Source organism: Mirounga angustirostris, unplaced genomic scaffold, assembly GCF_029215605.1.
Source record: "Mirounga angustirostris isolate CCGP_5_RB_7025 unplaced genomic scaffold, mMirAng1.0.hap1 SCAF_3, whole genome shotgun sequence".
NCBI classification, from domain to species: Eukaryota; Metazoa; Chordata; class Mammalia; order Carnivora; family Phocidae; genus Mirounga; species Mirounga angustirostris.
Window position 1 is genome coordinate 68,443,694 of NW_026991711.1, and position 23,798 is coordinate 68,467,491.

A 23,798-nucleotide genomic window follows, 5' to 3' on the forward strand; every position below is an offset into this window, starting at 1 on the left:
AGGTTCTTACCTCCCTTTTATTCTTCCAGGAGAGCTTGGATTTGAGCTGCTGCTTGCATTGCTTACAGTTTCCATTCGTGATGACTTTGTCTGAGATTGCTTGCCAGCTGATGAAAGTGGCTTATTAACAGCTCCTAGTACATTGGTTGTTTTAGGCTGAAATGAAAAATGCGTATCTCTTTCTATTTGATTAAAGCCAAGAGAAATTTACATGTAAAGAGCCATAAAAAATATCTGTCGAAGTGTTTACATACAAATCATACACACAAACATGCCTATCCTTAAACAAAATAAGGATTATGAATTGAATATCACTTGTACAAGTGAAAAACTATACAGATGGCATAACAGTTAAGTTTTTTAGCTATCTGAAGGAAAAGGCTTACATAGAAAGTGAGAACAAATAAAATGTGCAGTCAACAAAAATAGATAATCAGACTCTTGCTCTGGAAGGACATAAGAAGATGTTTTTAACTTTAAGACTTTTTTTCTTGATATTACAGGATAAGATATTTAAGGATCAAGGTCTCCAGGGCTTTATTATAAGTTACAAAATAAGTTCATGTATCTCAGCTTGCATCTATACAGTAAATATAATTATTTCTAACTAGCAAATGGAAGATGCCTAATAATTATATTTTTTATCTTAAGATATATCAATTTTAAAGAAATACAAAATAACATAGTTATGCCAATAATCATACTAAAATAAACTACCACATAAAAATTAGAATGACTCTCAAAACGTACTTTTCCAGGAGTGAAAAACGATTTCATTTCTGGAGGCAGATAATTTTTGGTGTTACTGAAATTCTACAAGCAAGGGAAAAAGTTGCAGTCAGTGAATACTGAAACACTATACATGAGGTGGTTCGAAGCCAACAAAGCATACAACAGCTTTTGTTTCACAGTACATAATAAAATACATATTTAAATAATCAGTCTAACACAAAATTTCAGTCACTGATTTTAAATACTGTAATAAGGGTGGCTCAGGTGGTTAAGCGTCTGACTCTTGATTTCAGTTCAGGTCATGATCTCAGGGTTTTGAGATCGAGCCGTGCCATGTGAGCCTGCTTAAAGATTCTCTTTCTCCCTCTCCCTCTGTCCCTCCCCTCCCCTAAAAATAAATAAATAAATACTGTAATAAGTTTAAACTAATCTCATACCAACTCCAATATTAACAAAACATATTTGTACTCTAACATGTTAGAGCTCTGTAAGCTCATCAGAAAACCATGCTTCTATAACAATACTCTCCAGAGAAGAGACCACATATACTCCTGTTACCTTATTCACAACAAGGTAAAAACAGACAGTCCCTTTTAGCTACTGGGTGAGCCTACATACAAGGCTGTTGTAAATCACTATACACTGGTTAAACTTTCATTAGTATTTTACTTAAAAACAAACATAAAAACAAAAACAGTACTGGTAGTTTCCATACTCTCAGTCAATAGGCTTAGGTGCATTGTGAATCTCTAAGAACGATTCTGGAAAACACCTATTGTATCTTGAGTTTTGTAAAAGTGGTTTAGGAACATTTTTGTAATGCTCCCTGGGTCTTGAACCTGTTCCTGTATCAGTTCTCTGCTTGTTTCTTCATACCAGTTATGAATCTCAATCAAGGCTTATAACTTCAGACTGTGTCTCTATCAGCATTCTCCTTCCCATTTTGGATCAATGGCCAATAACGACAGCTCTACATGCTTTGATCACATTTCTGCCTGAACTCACACACTGGCATAAAACTCTGAATGCAAACTCTAGATCATCTTAATTAATCTCTGAACCTTATTTGTGTCCTCTAGTTTGGCCCATATTCTAGTCTTGAACCACATTAGTAAGACTCATAGTGACTTTTCCATGACATTAGTAGAACGCTCTTGATCCTGAAATCTTCCCATAACCTAGGGCTGAGAATACATTTCATTTCAATCTATACAAACAAAATCTACAATAACTACCTTGTCAGGTTGGGTGAAAAAACGAGCTGGTAGTACTGGGTCTTTAGGAGATTCCAAACTGTATGTGGTGCTCTTTGACATGATGATATTCATGGCAACATCACACACAGTATACAGTTTCTGCAATAGTATTAAAAAAAATTAGATACTTAAGGTGGCATCCTCGACTCTGTGAATTAGGAGTAATTCTAGAACATGCAGTCAGTACAGGCGTACCTCAGAGATACTGCGGATTCAGCTTTAAAGCACCACAATAAAGCAAATGTTGTAATTAAGTGAGTCAAATTAATTTTTTAGCTTCCCAGTGCATATAAAAGTTATGTTTACACTATACTATAGTCCACTGAGTGTGCAATAGCATTATGTCTAAAAAACAATGTACAGTGTAATTATAGTACAAGTAATTAAAAAATATTTTATTGCAGGGGTGCCTGGGTGGCTCAGTCAGCTGAGTATCTGACTCTTGATCTCAGCTCAGGTCTTGATCTCAGGGTCATGAGTTCAAGCACCGCACCAAGCTCCATACTGGGCATGGAGCCTAGATAGATAGATAGATAGATAGATAGATAGATAGATAGATAGATAGATAGATGATAGATAGATAGATAGATAGATAGATAGATAGATAGATAGATAGATAGGTAAATAAATAATTTTAGAAAAATTTACTGCTGAAAATGCTAACCATCATCTGAGCTTTCAGTGACTTGCTACGTTTTTGCTGGTAGAGAGTCTTGCCTCAATGTTGATGGCTGCTGATGATCAGAGTGGTGGTTGCTGAACTGTGGTCATTTCTTAAAACGAGACAATAATGAAGTTTGCTGCATTGACTGACTCTTCCTTTCATGAACAATTTCTCTGTAGCGTGTGATGCTGTTTGACAGCATTTTACCCACAGAAGAACTTTCAAAATTAGAGTCAATCTTCTCAGACCTTACTCCTATTTTATCAACTAAGTTTTTGTAATACACTAAATCCTTTGTTGTCATTTCAACAATCTTCACAGCATCTTCACCAGGAGTAGTTTCCATCTCAGGAAACCACTTTCTTTGCTAATCCATCACAGGCAACTCCTAATTCATTAAAGTTTCATCATGAAATTGCAGCAATTCAGTCACATCTTTAGGCTCCATTGCTAAGTTCTCTTGCTATTTCTACCACATCTGTAGTTACTGCAGCCAAGGAAGTCCTGAACCCCTCAGTCATTCACGAGGGCTGGAATACACTTCTTTAAAACTCCACTCCATGTCGATAATGTGACTCCTTCTCACGAATCATAAATGTTCTTAATGGATGTAAAATGGAGAATCCTTTCCAGGTTTTCAATCGACTTTACCCAAACTTATCAGAAGAATCACAATCTATGGCAGCTATACCCTTATAAAATGTACTTCTTAAATAGTAAGACTTAAAAGTCGAAATTATTCCTTGATCCATGGGTTACAGAATGGATGCTGTGTTAGCAGGCATGAAAACAGCATTAATGTCATTGTATATCTCTGTCAGAGCTTTTGGATGAACCAGTGCATTAGCAACAAGAAGTAAGATTTTGAAAGGAATCTTTCTTTCTTAGCAGATCTCAACTATGGGCTTAAAATATTCAGTAAACCATGTTGTAAACAGATGTGCTGCTATGCAGGCTTTGTTGTTCTATTTATAGAGCACACAGAGTAAATTTAGCGTAATTCGTAAGAGCCCTAGGATTTTCAGAATGGCACAAGAGCACTGGCTTCAGCTTCAAGTCACCACCTGCATTAGCCCCTAACAAGAGAGTCAGCCTGTCCTTTGAACTTTGAAGCCAGGTACTGACTTCTCTCTAGCTATGAAAGTCCTCGATGGCATCTTCTTGCAAAAGAAGGCTGTTTTATCTACATTGAAAAACCGCTGTTTAGAGTAATCACCTTCATTAATTACCTTAGCTAGGTCTTCTGGGTAACTTGCTGCAGCTTCTTTATCAGCACCTGCTGCTTCACCTTGTGCTTTCTGTTGTGGAGCTGGCTTCTTTCCTTCAACCTCATGAACCAACCTCTGTTAGCTTCTGCTTTCTTCTGCAGTTTCCTCACCTCTCTCAGCCCTCACAGAATTAGAGAGTTAGGGCCTCGCTCTGGATTAGGCTTTGGCTTAAGGGAATGTTATCACTGGTTTGATCTCCTATTCAGGCCAAACTTTCTCTGTATCAGCAATACGGCTGTTTTGCTTTCTTATCATTTGTGGTTTTCACTGGAGTAGCACTTTTAATTTCCTTCAAAAACTTTTCCTTTGCGTGCACAAGTTGGCTAACCATTTGGCAAAAGAGACCTAGCTTTCAGCCTATCTCAGTTTCTACATGCCTTCCTCACCAAACTTCATCATTTCTAGCTTTTGATTTAAAGTAAGAGACATGTGGCTCTTCCTTTCACTTGGAACACTTAGAGGCCACTGTAGGGTTCTTAATTGACTAATTTCAGTATTGTTATGTCTCAGGGAACAGGGAAGCCTGAGAACAGGGAGAAATATGGGGGGACGGCTGCTGGATAGAGCAGTCAGAACATACACAACATCCGTCAATTAAGTTTGCCATCTTAGGTGGGTACAGTTTGTGGCACCCCAAAACAATTACAATAGTTGACATCAAAGATCACTGATCTCAGTTTACCATAACATAAACAGTAGCAATGAAAAAGTTTGAAATACTTGTTGAAATGTGACACAGAGACACGAAATAAGCAAATGCTGTTGGAAAATGATGCCACGAGACTTGCTCAGTGCAGGGTTGCCACAAGCCTTCAACTTGTAAAAACGATGCAATTAGCTGCAAAGCACATTAAGGTTATGACTATATGCAGTTTTCAGTACAACAGTGTAAGTCAAACTATTATGTTCATTATTTCCTTGTAACAGCACTACCACTAATTTCCATATTAGTAATTCTACATCGGTAATTCAAACTACTAATAGAAATACTAATTACTAAATACTAATAAAAAGACTTGATAATGTCTATACATACTACAGAAGTAGCATATCCACACTAGAATGCTTATATCAACATGGAATCATAATTATTCAAAAAGAATTACATACTTCATTCATTTTTGCATCATCTGGTCCTTGGGCATCTTTTGTTTGTTTAATATTTTCTACCATCTTTCTGATAAATGCATGACTGTTATTTTCATTTTTAGCCATTAATATTTCTAGAACGAACCAAAGACATCTAAAAAAAGGAGGGGGGAGAAAAAGAAATGAAGTGGAAAAAACTGGTTGCTTAATATAGATACAATAATTCCAAATATAAATACAATAAACTCCACAAAAGGAAAAAATTAAAAAGAGAAAACTACCCATCAATCAACAGAGAAAAAAAGGTATGTCACACATACATATCATAACTTATCAACAATGTAGGTGTGAATTCATAAGACCCCTTCCCCAAAATTCACTAATGTTCCCAAGGAGGCAGGTTAAAAAAGAACTTAAGTGGTGGAGCGAATGAAGTGATCCTAACTCCTAGCAATGATTGGGAGGGAAGAGACTGCCTCAAGTAATAACTGGGCCCTGGATAAAATGAAGCCTCAAAGGTAGCGGGAGGGGAAGAATGAAGCGGGGGAAATCGGAGGGGGAGACGAACCATGAGAGACGATGGACTCTGAAAAACAAACAGGGTTCTAGAGGGGAGGGGGGTGGGAGGATGGGTTAGCCTGGTGGTGGGTATTGAGGAGGGCACATTCTGCATGGAGCACTGGGTGTTATGCACAAACAATGAATCATGGAACACTTCATCTAAAACTAATGATGTAATGTATGGGGATTAACATAAGAACAAAAAATTAAAAAAAAAAAAAATGAAGCCTCAAATACTCAAGACTGACTGCAATCCTGATTGGAAGTTTTCAAGAAAATAGAACTACCCCACTCAGTAGTAAAGAATCTCCATGAATAAGTTAGAGAAGAAAAAGTCATGGCTGACAACTACACATACTGTCTTTGCTTAAAGAGGGAAAAATTAAAAGGAAGTTTCACTAGCTAAAGTTATTTACATAAAACTCTATTCCAGAACAAACCAAAAGTGCTTTATCACTTTACAGACAGAATGGGACAGGGTTTTAGCACAGAGGAGAAAAGTAAGGAAGAAGAGAGAAATGTGAAGCAAGGTATCATTCTAGAAGGGGAAAAATAACCTTAAGGATCTCAGGTATAGGATAAGTTCTCCTGGAGTAGCTCTCTGACAGAATGGGGAGATTACTCATGGCTATACTGGGGCAATTTAAAAATAAACCAAATGTTTAGTAAGTTCTGAAGAACATTAAATGTATTTCAAAAACCAAAGTTTTCTGAGAAAGTGGGGTGGTTAAAAGTTTTCATTAGTTACAATCACTCTAACGCAGAACTCATTTTGGGAGAATTGCTTGTGTTTAAAAAAACAGAAACTGTGGCTTTTCCCTTGCCATGAGAAAGTTATAAGTAATTTGATTTTATTCTCTTAAGGCACCTCAAATATTTAACTATAAAATATTTCTATGAACTAAGAAACCAGCAGTTATTTTAACAGGAAGCTAAAGGCATAATAATTTCATTTATTCAAAACCACAATGGTAATCCTTTATTATAGCAGAAAGAGAACTAGGGTCTCAAACTTAAAGAACTATGCTGGTGTTATAAAGACTTCTCTAAACACCATTATATTTCCCTATTCCACACCCAGGCATAGATGGTTTTTTGGCCTCTCAACAATAATCTTTGAAAGAATTACAAGTGTCATAAACTTGAAATAGAGAATCACCAATGAAGTCGTAAGTGGGGTAGTTCCCTGGTTACCAACTTGGCCCGTTATTAAATTAGACCATTCTCTCTTCCTACAGAGGAAGACAGTTACTGCAAAGAAAAAGTGCTATGTGAATAAAGCCCACATGAAAATCCAGAGCTGCAGAAGAAAGTAGGAAAAGACAGGAACTAGAACAGAAGCTTTTAATGGACTGCATCCTAGAAAAGAAATGCTAGAACGGTAGAGAAACAGAATAGTAGTACAGTAATTGTGCTAAATTAAGTTTTGGGAAGTCACATAGGAAATGAAATATGAAGAGATGGTATGAAAAAAGAAAAACAAGAGAATAAGGGAAAGAACCTTAAACTCCTAAGAAATTAAATAAATCTAATAAACTAATTATAATGGAGATTCCATTATCAGCAGCGAAGAAAAAAAACTTCAGAAAACATGAAAATGGGATGAAAAAGTCTTACTCTTTAACATCTTTAAGTTGTTCAATATCCTGTACTTTGACATAATCTGGGTCATGTGCCAAAAGGTGAATTGTATAAGGAACAACATATTCTGGTAGAAGAGACAATAATTTTTCTGAAAAAGAAAAAAACAAGACAAAACAAAAATATCCAGGTTGTTAGAAAACCAAATCTTACTCTTTCTGTCTGACTCTGATACCATATTTCCTGCATTCCAATAGTTTACCCACATGGTAGAAGAAAAATATACTGAAATGTCTAGTGTTGAGGAACATCAAAAACAAGGTTATTTACTCATCCACCACATCCAATATTGAAATGCCTACTAAATGCACCATTTGTTGAGGCTATAAAGACACATATTTTCATTTTCAAATGCACATGGTAAAAAGTGACCAGAACAAACTATCCAAGACTAAGAAATTAAGAAACATAAGATCCATTTTTCTTATTATGAGCAACCGTATGTTTAAGACTCCCTTAAGCTGCTAAGCAAAAATATGATACATCTTTCAATGTTAATACTGCACAAATATAGGATGATTGATACTATTTGATAATAATATAGATGAGATAAAGTGAGCAGATTAAAAACAGGCACACAAGCACCTGATACTAACATCAGCTCCAGGTGAGAATGATGAAAAATGAAAGACCTGTACTTTTTTAATCTAAAAGACAGTACTTAAGACAATCTTTATATGTATTATCTGTATTTTACTGTTTTATTTAAAGTATCTCCAGTGTCAGTGCTTATTTTCCTTAGCCATTTAGTCAGTTATACAGAGATATGGGTTGCTATTTAAATACCTATGCATTTATATTTTAAAAATGACCTTTTTTAAAGGAAAGCAGTTACTGAAAAATAGTAACAACCTTATTATTTAACGACTCCCGATTAGACAATAATAAATAACAGTAACATCATTTTGTATTCTATAAAACTGAAACTGGCTAGAAAAGTATACTTTTCATTTTCATATATGCTTACCACTAACAGCTGCATGCTGCTTCAGATACTCGCGTCTCACATTTATATTTTTTACCAGACACTGCCTAGCATGAGCTCTTCTCTCTTTTACAGGATCTTTTGCACAAAGTGCACAGATTGCCATATACTCAAGTGGAAGCCGTAATCGGGAAAGGCCTTTGTGAAGTTTCTGAGCAAACACTTGTCTTACTTGATAGCATTCATCCTGTAAAGACATAATTATTCCACAGATTACTCATATGGCAGCAAAGAGTAAGTAAAACCCCAAATACAAAATTTGAAGGGTAAAGGAGACTAAGTGTATTCACAATCATTGCTTCTGCTCACAAGACTGAGATGTTGTGATATGTTAATTTCAAGGCTGGAGTGTAATTACCTGGACCCTAATTAGTAACTACCAGTTACATGTGTTAGAAAATAATGTACTTTTTTTTTTTTTTTAGATTTTATTTATTCATTTGAGACACAGATACAGAGAGAGAGACAGAGAGAGCATGAACAGGGGGAGAGGCAGAGGGAGAGGAAGAAGCAGGCTCCCTGCTGAGCCAGGAGCCTGATGTGGGGCTTGATCCCAGGACCCCGGGGTCATGACCTGAGCCAAAGGCAGATGCTTAACCGACTGAGCCACCCAGGTGCCCTGAATGTACTTTTAAAACAGATAAAACTAGTACATATAAATCCATCCTAAGTTAAGGTATTAAAAATAGTTTAAACAGTATCTCATATTAGGCTACCTCAGTTACTGAGCAAGATAAAACTCTGTCCAATTTATATATTTTAGATTTTCGTATATTTTGCATTTTCAGATTAAAATGCACAACTCTCATCAATTTCAGAAACACCAAATTACTTTCAGTTCTATAAATAAACCAACTGTTCATTACCGCTGTGCCTGTTTCCCTCATACTCCCTCTCCTAAACCACCCACCTCCATTCTCCTAACCAACTCCTCCTCAACTCTAACAATGGCTCCTCTAGCTTCAGAAATCATTGTGGAGTCTTTATCAGGCATCCAGCTCTGTGCCCTCTTAGCATTCTACGTATATCTCCAGCATAGCATTTACTATACAGTATTAAAATATTGGTTTATAGGTCTTACCTATCACTGCTCATTCCGTAAAGACAAGAACTATATCTTTATTCACCTTTGTGCCTCTAAACTTAGCACAATATTTGATATACAGATTATCTGTGGAATAAACTATAGGACAAAGTTCAATATGATATTTAAGTCATATATGAGACATACAAAGATCTTCTATAGACATACAAAGACCTTCATAATTACACCTTACCCTCCACCAATTAACACAAAGTGTGGTATGTTTCATATTATTGCAATGTTATGTATACTATTTCTACTATCTATAATGTTCATTTGGTTTTTCTTCAAAACCTAGGTCATAACATCTTGCACTTTTTTAATTTTTTTTTATTATTTTTTTATTCTTATGTTAATCCCCATACATTACATCATTAGTTTTAGATGAAGTGTTCCATGATTCATTGTTTGTGCATAACACCCAGTGCTCTATGCAGAATGTGCCCTCCTCAATACCCACCACCAGGCTAACCCATCCTCCCGCCCCCTCCCCTCTAGAACCCTCAGTTTGTTTTTCAGAGTCCATTGTCTCTCATGGTTCGTCTACCCCTCCGATTTCCCCCGCTTCATTCTTCCCCTCCCGCTACCTTCTTCTTCTTCTTTTTCTTAACATATATTCTTGCACTTATTTTTAAATCCTTATTTTGTATATCTTCTTTCATTTAATTTAAACTTCAGTTTATTTTCTCCCAAATAAATAAAATCTTTTTTAAAATTTATATGTATAAACATATATTTATATATAAAAATTATATGTAAATTTATATTTATATATAAATAAAATAGTTATACATAAAATTATATTTATATATATTACATATAAATATATATATGTGTGTGTGTATATATATATATATAATAAATATATATATATATATATATATATATATATATATATATATATATATATATATATAAAGAAAATAATGGGCACCTGGATGGCTCAGTCAGTTAAGCATCTGCCTTTAGTTCAGGTCATGATCTTGGGATCCTGGGATCAAGCCCCTTGTCTGTCAGACTTTCTGCTCAGCAGGGAGTCTGCTTCTACCCTCTCCTTCTCCCCTATGCTGGTGCTCGCTCTCTCTCTCTCTCCTCAAATAAATAAAATCTTTTTTAAAAATTATATAAAAAATATAAATTTCAGTTTATTACACCAAATACTTTTTAGAAAGCATTCTAGCTTTCGTAGAAATATTATCTATTATCTACCCTCATACTCAACAAAATAAAGTTAATGTTAACTCATTCCTTCCTCAGTATTAAAATTCCCATGAGGGAAAGGAATCTTCATTATCTGATTATTTACCATGAAAACTGTATAAGTGAACATATCACAAATATATTCACAAATGAGCATACCATTCATTAAAAAATTAATTTCCCCAACACATCCCTCCCCCCATTCAGATACATTCCCAACCAAGACCATGTCTGTCACTTTCTCACAAATCATTCAGGATCTAACAAAGCAAATTAATATGGCAAAGGTAGTAAGAGTCCAAAAAGTCATTAAAGTGAAGTTAGAGAGGAACTGCTAAATCATTTGCAAGCAACTGACACAGTAGTAAAAGATGAGAAAATTGACAAGAATGATGACAAACAGATACATCAAACAGAATCATCTGAATAAAGATTTAAAAGATGAGTTCCTAGGAACTGAGGAAGTCTTCAAATGTTTATTTTGTTTTTTGCAAAGATGATTACCCTTTTCACTATGTTATAAAAGTTAAATGTGAAGTACAGGATAGAGTAATACAATTTTTATCAGAAAAAATATACTCTCAGAAAAGTAAACACTTAATACTTTCATGGTTATGGTTATAACCAATATTTGGTTCAATATAAGGAAAAAAGAAGATAGTGTCTAATACTACAAAATATTTTCCTCCAAGATAAAGTTCCAATTAAAAGCTTTTATTCACTACTAACTGTGAAATTAATTTTAGTCTGCATCTTATGTAAATTCACTTTTAGTGGCCTTTTCTAATACAAATTATCCACAAAACTACTGATGGTATCTTGCAAATAATTCAATTATTTTGTGTATCACACTGTATTATCAACACTTATTTATATTTTCTGTTCTCCTAAGAAGTTATGTTCTTGAGGGCAGTAGCCATGACTCACTCATCTCTGTATTTACAGAACCTAGAACAACGTACAGCACACAGTTCATGAATTGCATTCAAATTATAAAATACTCAGCTAATTCTTAAATAACAGTAAGATTTGTATTACTGAATTTCTATTTCTCCAGGTTTGCTTTCTATTCAGATATATAACAAAGGCCTCTGAGATACAATACTCCTCTAAAGAGCTCAACTCAAGTAAGAGAAATAAACCACAGGTACATAAATAAAAAAAGCACAAGGCATGTATGTATCAGAGGACTGTAGATAAAATCTGTGGGGAATAAAAATGAGACCAGCTGTAAGAATCTGAGCAAGTTTTGTGGAGAAGTTTGTGTTTAAGCCTTGATTTGCAAAAAGGGTAGGATTTGGATGTGTAGAAATAGGAGGGCGAGAAGAAAGCCAGAGTCAGGAAACTACAGGCACATAAAAGAAAAAAATTATTCAGCTTCACTGACATGAGGGTAGATAAGGGTAGTGGGTTAAAAATGTATATTTGGGTCGACAAATTAGAAGGGCTCAAATGGCCAAGCTGTAAAATATATGCATTTTTTTCTTTTTTACAAGTATAAGGTCCTAAATATTTTCTTTTAAGATTTTATTTATTTGACAGAGAGAAAGAGACAGCAAGAGAGGGAACACGAGCAAGGTGAGTGTGAGAGGAAAAAGCAGGCTTCCCACTGAGCAGCGTCCCCAGGACCCTGGAATCATGACCTGAGCCGAAGGCAGACACTTAACGGCTGAGTCACCCAGGCGCCCCAAGGTCCTAAAAATTTTTGCCTGGGGGAATAATATGATTGGAACTGTGATAGGGAAATTTAACTCACAGTGGAGAAGAAAAGTCTCACAATAGTCTAGGTCAGAGCTAATGATGATTATGGTGGTTAAGAATAGTTAAGAAGATATGAATGAAAAGATATAATAAGTATAGGACAGATTATCTGCACTTTTGCAACAAGGTGCAAGGACAAGCAAATAGTCAAAAATAAATCATGCTTTTCAATCTAAGAATGCCATTTGGATTTATTTAACACTTACAGAGGCTCTACATCTCAATAAAGAATAGATTTAGGAAAGATTATGAATTTAGTCTTCACATTCACAGAACACAAAAGTTTGAAATTTCTGTTTAACCTAGAAGTGGGGCCAGACTCTGACTTGAAAAAAGCTAATGTTGCTAGTATGGGAGTCATCTACATAGACAATACGACGGCCAAAAAAGAAATGTGTAAGTGGAAAATTTAGTCATGGGCAGATCCACATAGAAAACATATATTTACAGGGGTGCCGGGGTGGCTCAGTTGACTGAGCGTCTGCCTTTGGCTCAGGCTCAGGTCATGCTCTTGGGGTCCTGGAATCGAGCCCCACATCAGGATGTTCCCTGCTCAGTGGGGAGCCTGCTTCTCCCTCTGCCCTTCCCCTCGCCCAATCATGCTCTTGGTCTCACTCTCTCTCAAATAAGTAAAATCTTTTAAAAAAGAAAGAAAACATACATTTAAAGCGAAGAAAAAAAACAACCAAAAATGTAGTCAGAGAAGTATGACAAAAATCAGGAGACAGAAACCGAGGAGAATTTCAAGAATAAAGATGCCATGAGCTCTGTCAAATAATGCAGAAAGGACATGTATAATGAAGACTAAGATACTGGATTTGAGGCCTTTAACAAAGCATTTTTGGAAAAAGAAGGAAGGCAAAAGCCAAAAGTATGAGTAATGAGGAGTGAGAGATAAAAGGGTAAGACAGACAAAGATATGGATTACTCTTTGAGGTTTGGAGGTTTAAAAAAAAGAGATAGGCATGTGGTATACAAGAACAGCAGAATTAGGGAAAGGTTTTGTTCAGAAGAGGGTAACTCCATGTCTGTAAGTTGTGAGAATATGCTAATAACTAACTTTTAACAATAAACATATGTTCCACAGTCAACAGAATTCAAAAACCATCTTAAAACTTAGGCAATTTGAACTTCCACCTTGGGAATTTGGTGATTGAAATAGTAATATATAACATATAGTGTGCTAGAAAATCTCTAGAAGTTCATAAGTGTGGATGCTTTTCACAGAGGACATTGTACAATTTGTACATACTTCTTATACACAGTAAGTTTCAAACAAAGCCCATTTCTTTCACATATTTCCATACTTCTGTAAAAATTTCCACTTCAATACTGGTAGCATCAACACCCTTAGAAATATCAGACCAAGAACATGATAAATCAACAGACTACTAGAATCACCAATTAAAAAAAAAAAAAATTACAAAGGTTTTCTTCTAAGAAATTTAATATATACTTTTTAAACAATTTTCACTTTCTTGCAAAATAAAATTATCTCTAAAATTAAATGAGGAAAACTAAACCAGGAAATTATGGACTCCCCAAAATCCCATTTTCAAATGGGTCAGTGTTAATATCTGAATTACAACACTAAAACTAAAACAAATTATAAACAAGATTTGGAATAGCTATTTAAAAGACTAAAGCACCAAAAACTTACAAAATGATTACAATTAAAAAACAAATGACTGTTTATGTCTGGGGGTCACACATAAGCACTAATTTTTAAATAAGCAGAAGGAAGCGTGGAGAGAAAAATTATAATTATCCCTGAAAGAAATGCCAAATTCTTATACATAAAACTACTTGGAAAAGAACAGGAAAATCCAGTGTAAAATGACCAAATAATGAATTAAAAACTCATACTGAAATATCAAATTTACTATTATGGAAGTCCTTTTTAATTTTCTCAATGACGCTAAAAACTTCCACAGTGATACAATTCAAATATTATGTTACTCTAATATGAACTCTATAAGACTGGAGTATGAATCCATTAGTACCACTGTTAATAATTTGAAAATTTAACTGGCTTGAATAAGAAATGCTTCTGACCTAAAATTAATCTATACTGTATCTTTACAAAACTGTAAATTTCTGCGTATTTTTTTCTTCCATTTAAGAATTAAATACATTCAGGGGGAGGGGCAAGATGGCAGAGGAGTAGGAGACCTAAATTTCGTCTGGTCCCAGGAATTCAGCTAGATAGGGATCAAACCATTCTGAACACCTACGAATTCAACAGGAGACTGAAGAAAAGAATAACAGGAACTCTCTGAACAGAAAAGCGACCACTTTCAGGAAGGTAGGATGAGCGGAGAAGTGAATCCGAGGCGATATTCAGGAGGGTAGACGGCGGGGGAGGGGGCCTCCGACGGCCGCTACTGGCAAGTGATAGAGCCCCGGAGCACAAAATCGGAACTTTTAGAAGTTGGCTCCAGTGAGGGACGTCGCTCCAGTGGCTAAGCAGGGGGTGGAACCCTCGCAGGACAGTGTGGTCTCAGGACCCTCGGAGTCACACAAAGACAGGTGGAGCCTGAGTGCGGCAGAGCTCCCAAGTATTGGAGCGGGGAAGCCAGCTGCAGAGACGGAGCCGAGGAGCAGGCTCTCAGCTCGGGGTTGCCATAAACCATGATCCCTGGCACAGCTGGGCCTCTGCTCCTCCAGCAGGGACCCAAAAAGCAGCAGATCCGGGGACACTCCTCTTCCTCCCCCAGGAGGAGCGGCGCGGGAGCACGCTGCAGGGATCTGCTGGGTTTGGAGACTCCACACAGGGTCGGGTGGCAGAGACAGAAATGCTCGGTCACAGGCCGGCTGAGCACGGAGTGCGGCCGGAGACCAGGGAGACGGGAGTGACTGACGGCTTTTCTCTGGGGACTCACTGAGGAGTGGGGCCCTGAGTTCTTGGCTCCTCTGGGGCGGAGATTGGGAGGCCGCCATTTTCACTCTCTGCCTCCAAAGCTGGACGGAAAGCTTGCAGGGAACAAAAGTTCCCGAGAGCAAACCCGAGCAGATTACTTAGCCCGGACCAGGCAAGGGCGGGGCAATTCCGCCTCCGGCAAAGACATTTGGGAACCAGGCAACAGGCCCCTCCCCCAGAAGATCAGCAAGAACAGCCAGCCAAGACCAAGTTTACTGATCAATGAGAACGGCAGAACTCCAGTGCTACGGGAATACAGCACATAGAATTCATGGCTTTTTTCCCATGATTCTTTAGTCTTTCAAAGTTAATTTTTTTTTTAACTTTCATTTTTTCTTTTTTTGAATTTCTCTATTTCCCTTTTTCCACCAACATCTTATCAATCCCATTTATAAAAAATCTTTTTTATTTTTCACTTTAAGAGTCATATTCTATCCCTTCATAGTAGTTAACCTTATATTTGGTATATATATATAAGTTTTCTCTCTTTAAAATTTTGGGATACAGTTTCTTCTAACAGACCAAAATATACCCTAAATCTCTAATGTATGGCTTTGTTCTAGTCTCCTGCCTGATCACATTCTCTCTTTTAAGTCCTCTTCTTTCTTTTTTCAACCAACTTATCAATTCCTTTCATAAAATCTTTTATAATTTTCATCTTTACAGTCATATTCCATCCCTTTTGTAATTAACCCTTATTTTTGTACATATATGAGTTTTTCTTTCTTTAAAATTTTGGGAGGCACTTTCTTCTAACAGACCAAAATATGCCCCAAATTTAGTGCGTGGCACTGATCTAAGCACCAGCCTGATCATATATGATCATACTCTGGTTTTTTGTTTGTTTGTTTTTATCTTTTCCTTTTTCTTTTTTCTTTCTTTCCCTTTCTTTTCCCCCGGTTTCAGGTCTCTTCTGATTTGTTTAGTATATATCTTTCTGGGGACACTGTTACCCTGTTAGCGTTTTGTTCTCTCATTCATCTATTCTCCTCTGGACAAAATGACAAGATGGAAAAAATCACCTCAAAAAAAAAGAACAAGAGGCAGTACTGATTGCCAAGGACTTAATCAGTACGGACATCAGTAAGATGGCGGAACTAGAGTTCAGAAAGACGATTTTAAGGATACTAGCTGGGCTTGAAAAAAGCATGGAAGATATTAGAGAAACCCTTTCTGGAAAGATAAAAGAACTAAAATCTAACCAAGTTGAAATAAAAAACGCTATTAATGAGATGCAATAAAAAATGGAGGCTCTGCTAGGATAAATGAGGCAGAAGAGAGAATTAGTGATACAGAAGACCAAATGATGGAAAATAAAGAAGCTGAGAAAAAGAGAGATAAACAACTAGAGGATCACGAGGGCAGAATTCGAGAGATAAGTGATACTGAAAGACGAAACAATATTAGAATAAGTGGGATCCCAGAAGAAGAAGAAAGAGAGAGAGGGGCAGAAGGTATATTGGAGCAAATTATAGCAGAGAACTTCCCTAATTTGGGGAAGGAAACTGGCATCAAAATCCAGGAGGCACAGAGAACCCCCCTCAAAATCAATAAAAATAGGTCAACACCCCGACATCTAATAGTAAAACTTACGGAGTCTCAGAGACAAAGAGAAAATCCTGAAAGCAGCTCGGGAGAAAAGATCTGTAACCTACAATGGTAGAAACATTAGACTGACAACAGACCTAACCACAGAGACCTGGCAGGCCAGAAAGGACTGGCATGATATATTCAGAGCACTAAATGAGAAAAATATGCAGCCAAAAATACTATATCCAGCTAGCCTGTCACTGAAAATAGACGGAGTGATAAAAAGCTTCCAGGACAAACAAAAACTAAAGGAATTTGCAAACACAAAACCAGCCGTACAAGAAATATTGAAAGGGGTCCTCTAAGCAAAGAGAGAGCCTAAAAGTAACATAGACCAGAAAGGAACACACAGTACATATACAGTAACAGTCACCTTACAGGCAATACAATGGCTCTAAATTCCTATCTTTCAATAGTTACCCTGAATGTAAATGGGCTAAATGCCCCAATCAAAAGGCACAGGCTATCAGCCTGGATAAAAAAACAAGACCCATCGATATGCTGTCTGCAAGAGACTCATTTTAGACCCAAAGACACCTCCAGATTGAAAGTGAGGGCATGGAAAACCATTTACCATGCTAATGGACACCAAAAGAAAGCTGGGGTAGCAATACTTATATCAGACAAATTAGATTTTAAACCAAAGACTGTAATAAGAGATGAGGAAGGACAATACATCATACTTAAAGGGTCTATCCAACAAGAAGATCTAAAAATTGTAAATATCTTTCCCCCTAACATGGGAGCAGCCAATTATATAAGGCAATTGATAACAAAAGCAAAGAAACACATTGACAATAATACAATAACAGTGGGGGGTTTTAACACCCCCATCACTGAAATGGACAGATCATCTAAGCAAAAGATCAACAAGGAAATAAAGACTTTAAATGACACACTGGACCAAATGGACTTCACAGACATATTCAGAACTTTCCATCCCAAAGCAATGGAATACACATTCTTCTCTAATGCCCATGGAACATTCTCCAGAATCGATCACATCCTAGGTCACAAATCAGGTCTCAACCGGTACCAAAAGATTGGGATCATTCCCTGCCTATTTTCAGACCACAATGCTTTGAAACTAGAACTCAATCACAAGAGGAAAGTCGGAAAGAACTCAAAAACATGGAGGCTAAAGAGCATCCTACTGAAGAATGAATGGGTCAACCAGGAAATTAAAAAAGAATTAAAAAAATACATGGAAACCAATGAAAATGAAAACACAACTGTTCAAAATCTTTGGGATGCAGCAAAGGCAGTCCTAAGAGGAAAGTATATAGCAATACAAGCCTTTCTCAAGAAACAAGAAAGGTCTCAAGTACACAACCTAACCCTCCACCTAAAGGAGCTGGAGAAAGAACAGCAAATAAAGCCTAAACCCAGCAGGAGAAGAGAAATAATAAAGATCAGAGCAGAAATCAATGAAATAGAAACCAAAAGAACAGTAGAACAGATCAACGAAACTAGGAGCTGGTTCTTTGAAAGAATTAACAAGATTGATAAACCCCTGGCCAGACTTATCAAAAAGAAAAGAGAAAGGACCCAAATCAACAAAATCATGAATGAAAGAGGAGAGATCACAACCAACACCAAGGAAATACAAACAATTATAAGAACATATTATGAGCAACTCTATGCCAGCAAATTAGATAACCTGGAAGAAATGGATGCATTCCTAGAGATGTATCAACTACCAAAACTGAACCAGGAAGAAATAGAAAACCTGAACAGACCTATAACCACTAAGGAAATTGAAGCAGTCATCAAAAATCTCCCAAAAAACAAAAGCCCAGGGCCAGATGGCTTCCCACGGGAATTCTACCAAACATTTCAAGAAGAATTAATACCTATTCTTCTGAAACTGTTCCAAAAAATAGAAATGGAAGGAAAACTTCCAAACTCATTTTATGAGGCCAGCATTACCTTGATCCCAAAACCAGACAAAGACCCCATCCAAAAGGAGAATTACAGACCAATATCCCTGATGAACATGGATGCAAAAATTCTCACCAAAATACTAGCCAACAGGATCCAACAGTACATTAAAAGGATTATTCACCACGACCAAGTGGGATTTATCCCTGGGCTGCAAGGTTGGTTCAACATCCACAAATTAATCAATGTGATACAATACATTAACAAAAGAAAGAACAAGAATCATATGATCCTCTCAATAGATGCAGAAAAAGCATTTGAAAAAGTACAGCATCCTTTCTTGATCAAAACTCTTCAGAGTATAGGCATAGAGGGTACATACCTCAATATCATAAAAGCCATCTATGAAAAACCCACAGCGAATTTATCATTCTCAATGGGGAAAAACTGAGAACTTTCCCCCTAAGGCCAGGAACGCGGCAGGGATGTCCACTATCACCACTGCTACTCAACACAGTATTAGAATTCCTAGCCACAGCAATCAGACAACAAAAAGAAATAAAAGGCATCCAAATCGGCAAAGAAGAAGTCAAACTCTCACTCTTTGCAGATGATATGATACTTTATGTGGAAAACCCAAAGGACTCCACCCCAAAACTGTTAGAACTCATACAGAAATTCAGTGAAGTGGCAGGATATAAAATCAATGCACAAAAATCAGTTGCATTTCTATACACCAACAACAAGACAAGAAAGAGAAATTAAGGAGTCTATCCCATTTACAATTGCGCCCAAAAACATACGATACCTAGGAATAAATCTAACCAAAGAGGCAAAGAATCTGTACTCAGAAAACTATAGAATACTCATGAAAGAAATTGAGGAAGACACGAAGAAAGGGAAAAACGTTCCATGCTCATGGATTGGAAGAACAAATATTGTGAAGATGTCAATGCTACCTAGAGCAATCTACACATTCAATGCAATCCCCATCAAAATACCATCCACTTTTTTCAAAGAAATGGAACAAATAATCCTAAAATTTGTATGGAACCAAAAAGACCCTGAATAGCCAGAGGAATGTTGAAAAAGAAAAGCAAAGCTGGTGGCATCACAATTCCGGACTTCAAGCTCTATTACAAAGCTGTCATCATCAAGACAGTACGGTACTGGCACAAAAACAGACACATAGATCAATGGAACAGAATAGAAAGCCCAGAAATGGACCCTCAACTCTATGGTCAACTAATCTTCGACAAAGCAGGAAAGAATGTCCAATGGAAAAAAGACAGTCTCTTCAACAAATGGTGTTGGGAAAACTGAACAGCCACATGCAGAAGAATAAAAGTGGACCATTTCCTTACACCACACACAAAAATAGACTCAAAATGGTTGAAAGACCTCAATGTGAGACAGGAGTCCATCAAAATCCTAAAGGAGAACACAGGCAGCAACCTCTTCGACCTCAGCCGCAGCAACTTCTTCCTAGAAACATTGCCAAAGGCAAGGGAAGCAAGGGCAAAAATGAACTACCGGGACTTCATCAAGATAAAAAGCTTTTGCACAGCAAGATAAACAGTCAACAAAACCAAAAGACAACCAACAGAATGGAAGAAGATACTTGCAAATGACGTATCAGATAAAGGGCTAGTATCCAAAATCTATGAAGAACTTATAGCAAACTCAACACCCAAAGAACAAATAACCAATCAAGAAATGGGCAGAAGACATGAACAGACATTTTTCCAAAGAAGACATCCAAAAGACATCATATCACATGAAAAAGTGCTCAACATTGCTTGGCATCAAGGAAATCCAAATCAAAACCTCAATGAGATACCACCTCACACCAGTCAGAATGGCTAAAATTAACAAGTCAGGAAACGACAGATGTTGACGGGGATGCAGAGAAAGGGGAACCCTCCTACACTGTTGGTGGGAATGCACGCTGGGGCAGCCACTCTGGAAAACAGTATGGAGGTTCCTCAAAAAGTTGAAAATAGAGCTACCATACAATCCAGCAACTGCACTAGTGGGTATTTACCCCAAAGATACAAATGTAGGGATCTGAAGGGGTACGTGCACCCCAATGTTTATAGCAGCAATGTCCACAATAGTCAAACTATGGAAAGAGCCAAGATGTCCACTGACAGATGAATGGATAAAGAAGATGTGCTGTATACACACACACACACACACACACACACACACACACAGGAATATTATGCAGCCATGAAAAGGAATGAAATCTTGCCATTTGCAATGACGTGGATAGAACTGGAGAGTGTTATGCTGAGCGAAATAAGTCAATCAGAGAAAGACATGTATCATATGACCTCACTGATATGAGGAATTCTTAATCTCAGGAAACAAACTGAGGGTTGCTGGAGTGGTGGGGGGTGGGAGGGATGGGGTGGCTGGGTGATAGACATTGGGGAGGGTATGTGCTATGGTGAGTGTTGTGAATTGTGTAAGACTGCTGAATCACAGACCTGTACCTCTGAAACAAATAGTACATTACATGTTAAAAAAAAAAAAAAAGAAGATAGCAGGAAGGGAAGAATGAAGTGGGGTAAATCAGACGAACCATGAGACAATGGACTCTGAGAAACAAAGTGAGGGTTCTAGAAGGGAGGGGGGTGAGGGGACGGGTTAGCCTGGTGATGGGTATTAAAGAGGGCACGTACTGCACGGAGCACTTGGGTGTTATACGCAAAGGATGAATCATGGAACACTGCATCAAGAACTAATGATGTAATGTATGGTGATCAACAAAATAAAAAGAACTAAATACATTCAAGTCCTCATTATTTACAAACATTCCAAATCTGTGAATTCACCTACTCACTAAAATTTATTTGTAACCCCAAAATCAATGCTTGAAGCATTTTCAGGGTCACTGGTGAGTACATGAGCAGAGCAACAAACAATCTGAATCATCTGACCCATGTCCCAGCTGAAGCTGAACAAAGCAATGCTTTGCCTGTTATGTCAGCTCTCATATTTAGAAACTACTGTCCTTTTGACAGTCTATTTAGTTCCACATTTTTTGTGTTTTTGTGCATTTGTTGGTGATTTTGTTGTTTAAAATAGCTCCCAAGCATAGTGCTGTTTAGTGTTCCTAAAAGCAAGAAGGTTGTGATGTGACTTAGGAAGAAAGTATGTTAGTGAAGCTTCACTGAGGCATGAGTTACAGCTCTGTTGGTCATGAGTTCAATGTTAATGACACGACTATATATTAAATAATTTATCTTTAAATTATGTACTGACAGACTGACAAAAATGTGACCAGAGGCTTGGAGAAACCACCCGTATATTTTCCTTAAAAGCAATGGTTCAGTATTTGCTAATTCAGTGATTGGGGTGACTCTGTAGAAAAGAACTACTACAAATAACAAGAATCAAATGTACTATGTTAGCAACCCAAAAATCAAACAACAGTTTTAGAACTCTGAAACATTTCTCATGAATACATTTTCCAAAAGGAGACAATTCAAGACTTTTCTCTCTACCATCATGGTGGACTTTTTTCTTCCTAAAAGTCAAAGACCATATAAAGTCATAATCTATTTGGCCATCTTCCTTACATTGATAGCTAATGCGCAGAGCTGATACTGTTCTAATGTGATGATTTCATGATAACAAGGTTCTTGTGCCAGCTTCACAATAGCACTCCCAGCAGCAAGTCTCAGACGTGACATATCTGGTTTACTAAAAAATAAGCAAGAAAGAAAGTTAGAGTTCTAAATGTTTACACAAAAACATTTCTACTTGCTATACCTAATTTTGTAAAAATTCCTGTGGCCAAAAAAAGGATGGAGCACAATTTAGTGATAATGAACACCCTATTATGTTTACTTAACTTTGGAAGATGGTGTCTAATACTACAAAACTCTTCTCTATTCTAAAGTCATTTAATTCCCTCATCCTACACAAACCAGCTTTTAGCGAAGCTTAGAACAAATCTATTTGTATGTTTAGTTATTGGGTCTAAAGTCTTCCACTATGGATTTTTTATGGATATGTGTTTACTTACAGATTAGGTACAAAAATGTCCTAACTTGTTAATCAAGTCAACTAAAACTAATGTGCTAAGTACAAAAGAAGAATGAAAGCAGGTGTAGTGAAAACATCACAATTTTTAGTTAGAATTCAACTTTTCAAATATTACCAAGAAGCTCCTTTTAAATTTAAGAAAACTTCTGCTGAATAGGACACACCTCAAAGATTAGTAAACTCTTAACTAATAAATACATCTGAACAATCCTTCCTTATATATAGTGATATATTAGATAAATTACAGGGATTTCAGACTGAAAAGGAGGGAAAGTTGTAACTTCTTAACTAGTGCCCCCTATGTTCTTCCACAGTAAAAGATTCAATATTCATGAAACAAGTATGTGTCTACCGTATATACAGCAAGCACTGAGAGTGACATAAAAGACACACTCTTGGTCTTCTAAAATCTAATGATTGAATTGATTTAAGAATCCCCCCTTAACTTTCTTTTTTCTTTCTTTTTTTTTTTTTTTTTAAAGATTTTATTTATTTATTTGACAGAGAGAGACACAGCGAGAGAGGGAACACAAGCAGGGGGAGTGGCAGAGGGAGAAGTAGACCTCCCGCAGAGCAGGGAGCCCAATGCGGGGCTCAATCCCAGGACGCTGGGATCATGACCTGAGCCGAAGGCAGATGGTTAACGACTGAGCCACCCAGGTACCCCAACCCCCCCTTAACTTTCTAAGGATCATGTAAAAATACTGACTGAATGCATGCCAACATTTATAAGGTTCTGTATTCAGTGCATCAACAGCAATATTCCAAGTGGCTATTATATCAACCACCACTTTTCTTACTGGAGCTTATTTTGTATAAAGATAAATAATTAAATTAAATATTTTACAACTAAGTTTTTGAAGACTGAATTTCTATATAAAAACTTGTTTTAAAAGTGAACTAATGTAATTCACATATATTTGCAGAATTCAAATACACATTTGATTTCATTTAAGAATAACATGAATAAAAACAGGTGAGATGAGATCTAAATAAGCCCATAAATAATGACTAATTTAATTATAATAGCTAGACAAGATAAGTATAATCATTATCTCTATTTTATAAATGAAGAAACTGACACATAAGGAGGTTAAAGTAATTCGCTGG

The 23,798-nt window shown here is 36.7% G+C and overlaps 1 protein-coding gene across 11 annotated transcripts in view; it reads right to left on the bottom strand.

Moving 5' to 3' along the window:
- PDS5B (PDS5 cohesin associated factor B) overlaps window positions 1-23,798 on the bottom strand; it is a 201,093-nt gene that overhangs the window by 18,099 nt on the left and 159,196 nt on the right. For all 11 annotated transcript variants that reach the window (XR_010410041.1, XM_064586217.1, XM_064586223.1 and 8 more), the window contains 7 exons: window positions 22,220-22,343; window positions 8,179-8,383; window positions 7,188-7,302; window positions 5,031-5,163; window positions 1,968-2,087; window positions 751-813; window positions 11-156 (listed from right to left, as the gene is read on the bottom strand). Coding sequence is in view for 10 of the 11 variants with exons in the window: in XM_064586217.1 (XP_064442287.1) it covers window positions 11-156; window positions 751-813; window positions 1,968-2,087; window positions 5,031-5,163; window positions 7,188-7,302; window positions 8,179-8,383; window positions 22,220-22,343 (906 nt within the window). In the remaining variant the exon portion in view is untranslated. The remainder of the gene's footprint in view (window positions 1-10; window positions 157-750; window positions 814-1,967; window positions 2,088-5,030; window positions 5,164-7,187; window positions 7,303-8,178; window positions 8,384-22,219; window positions 22,344-23,798) is intronic.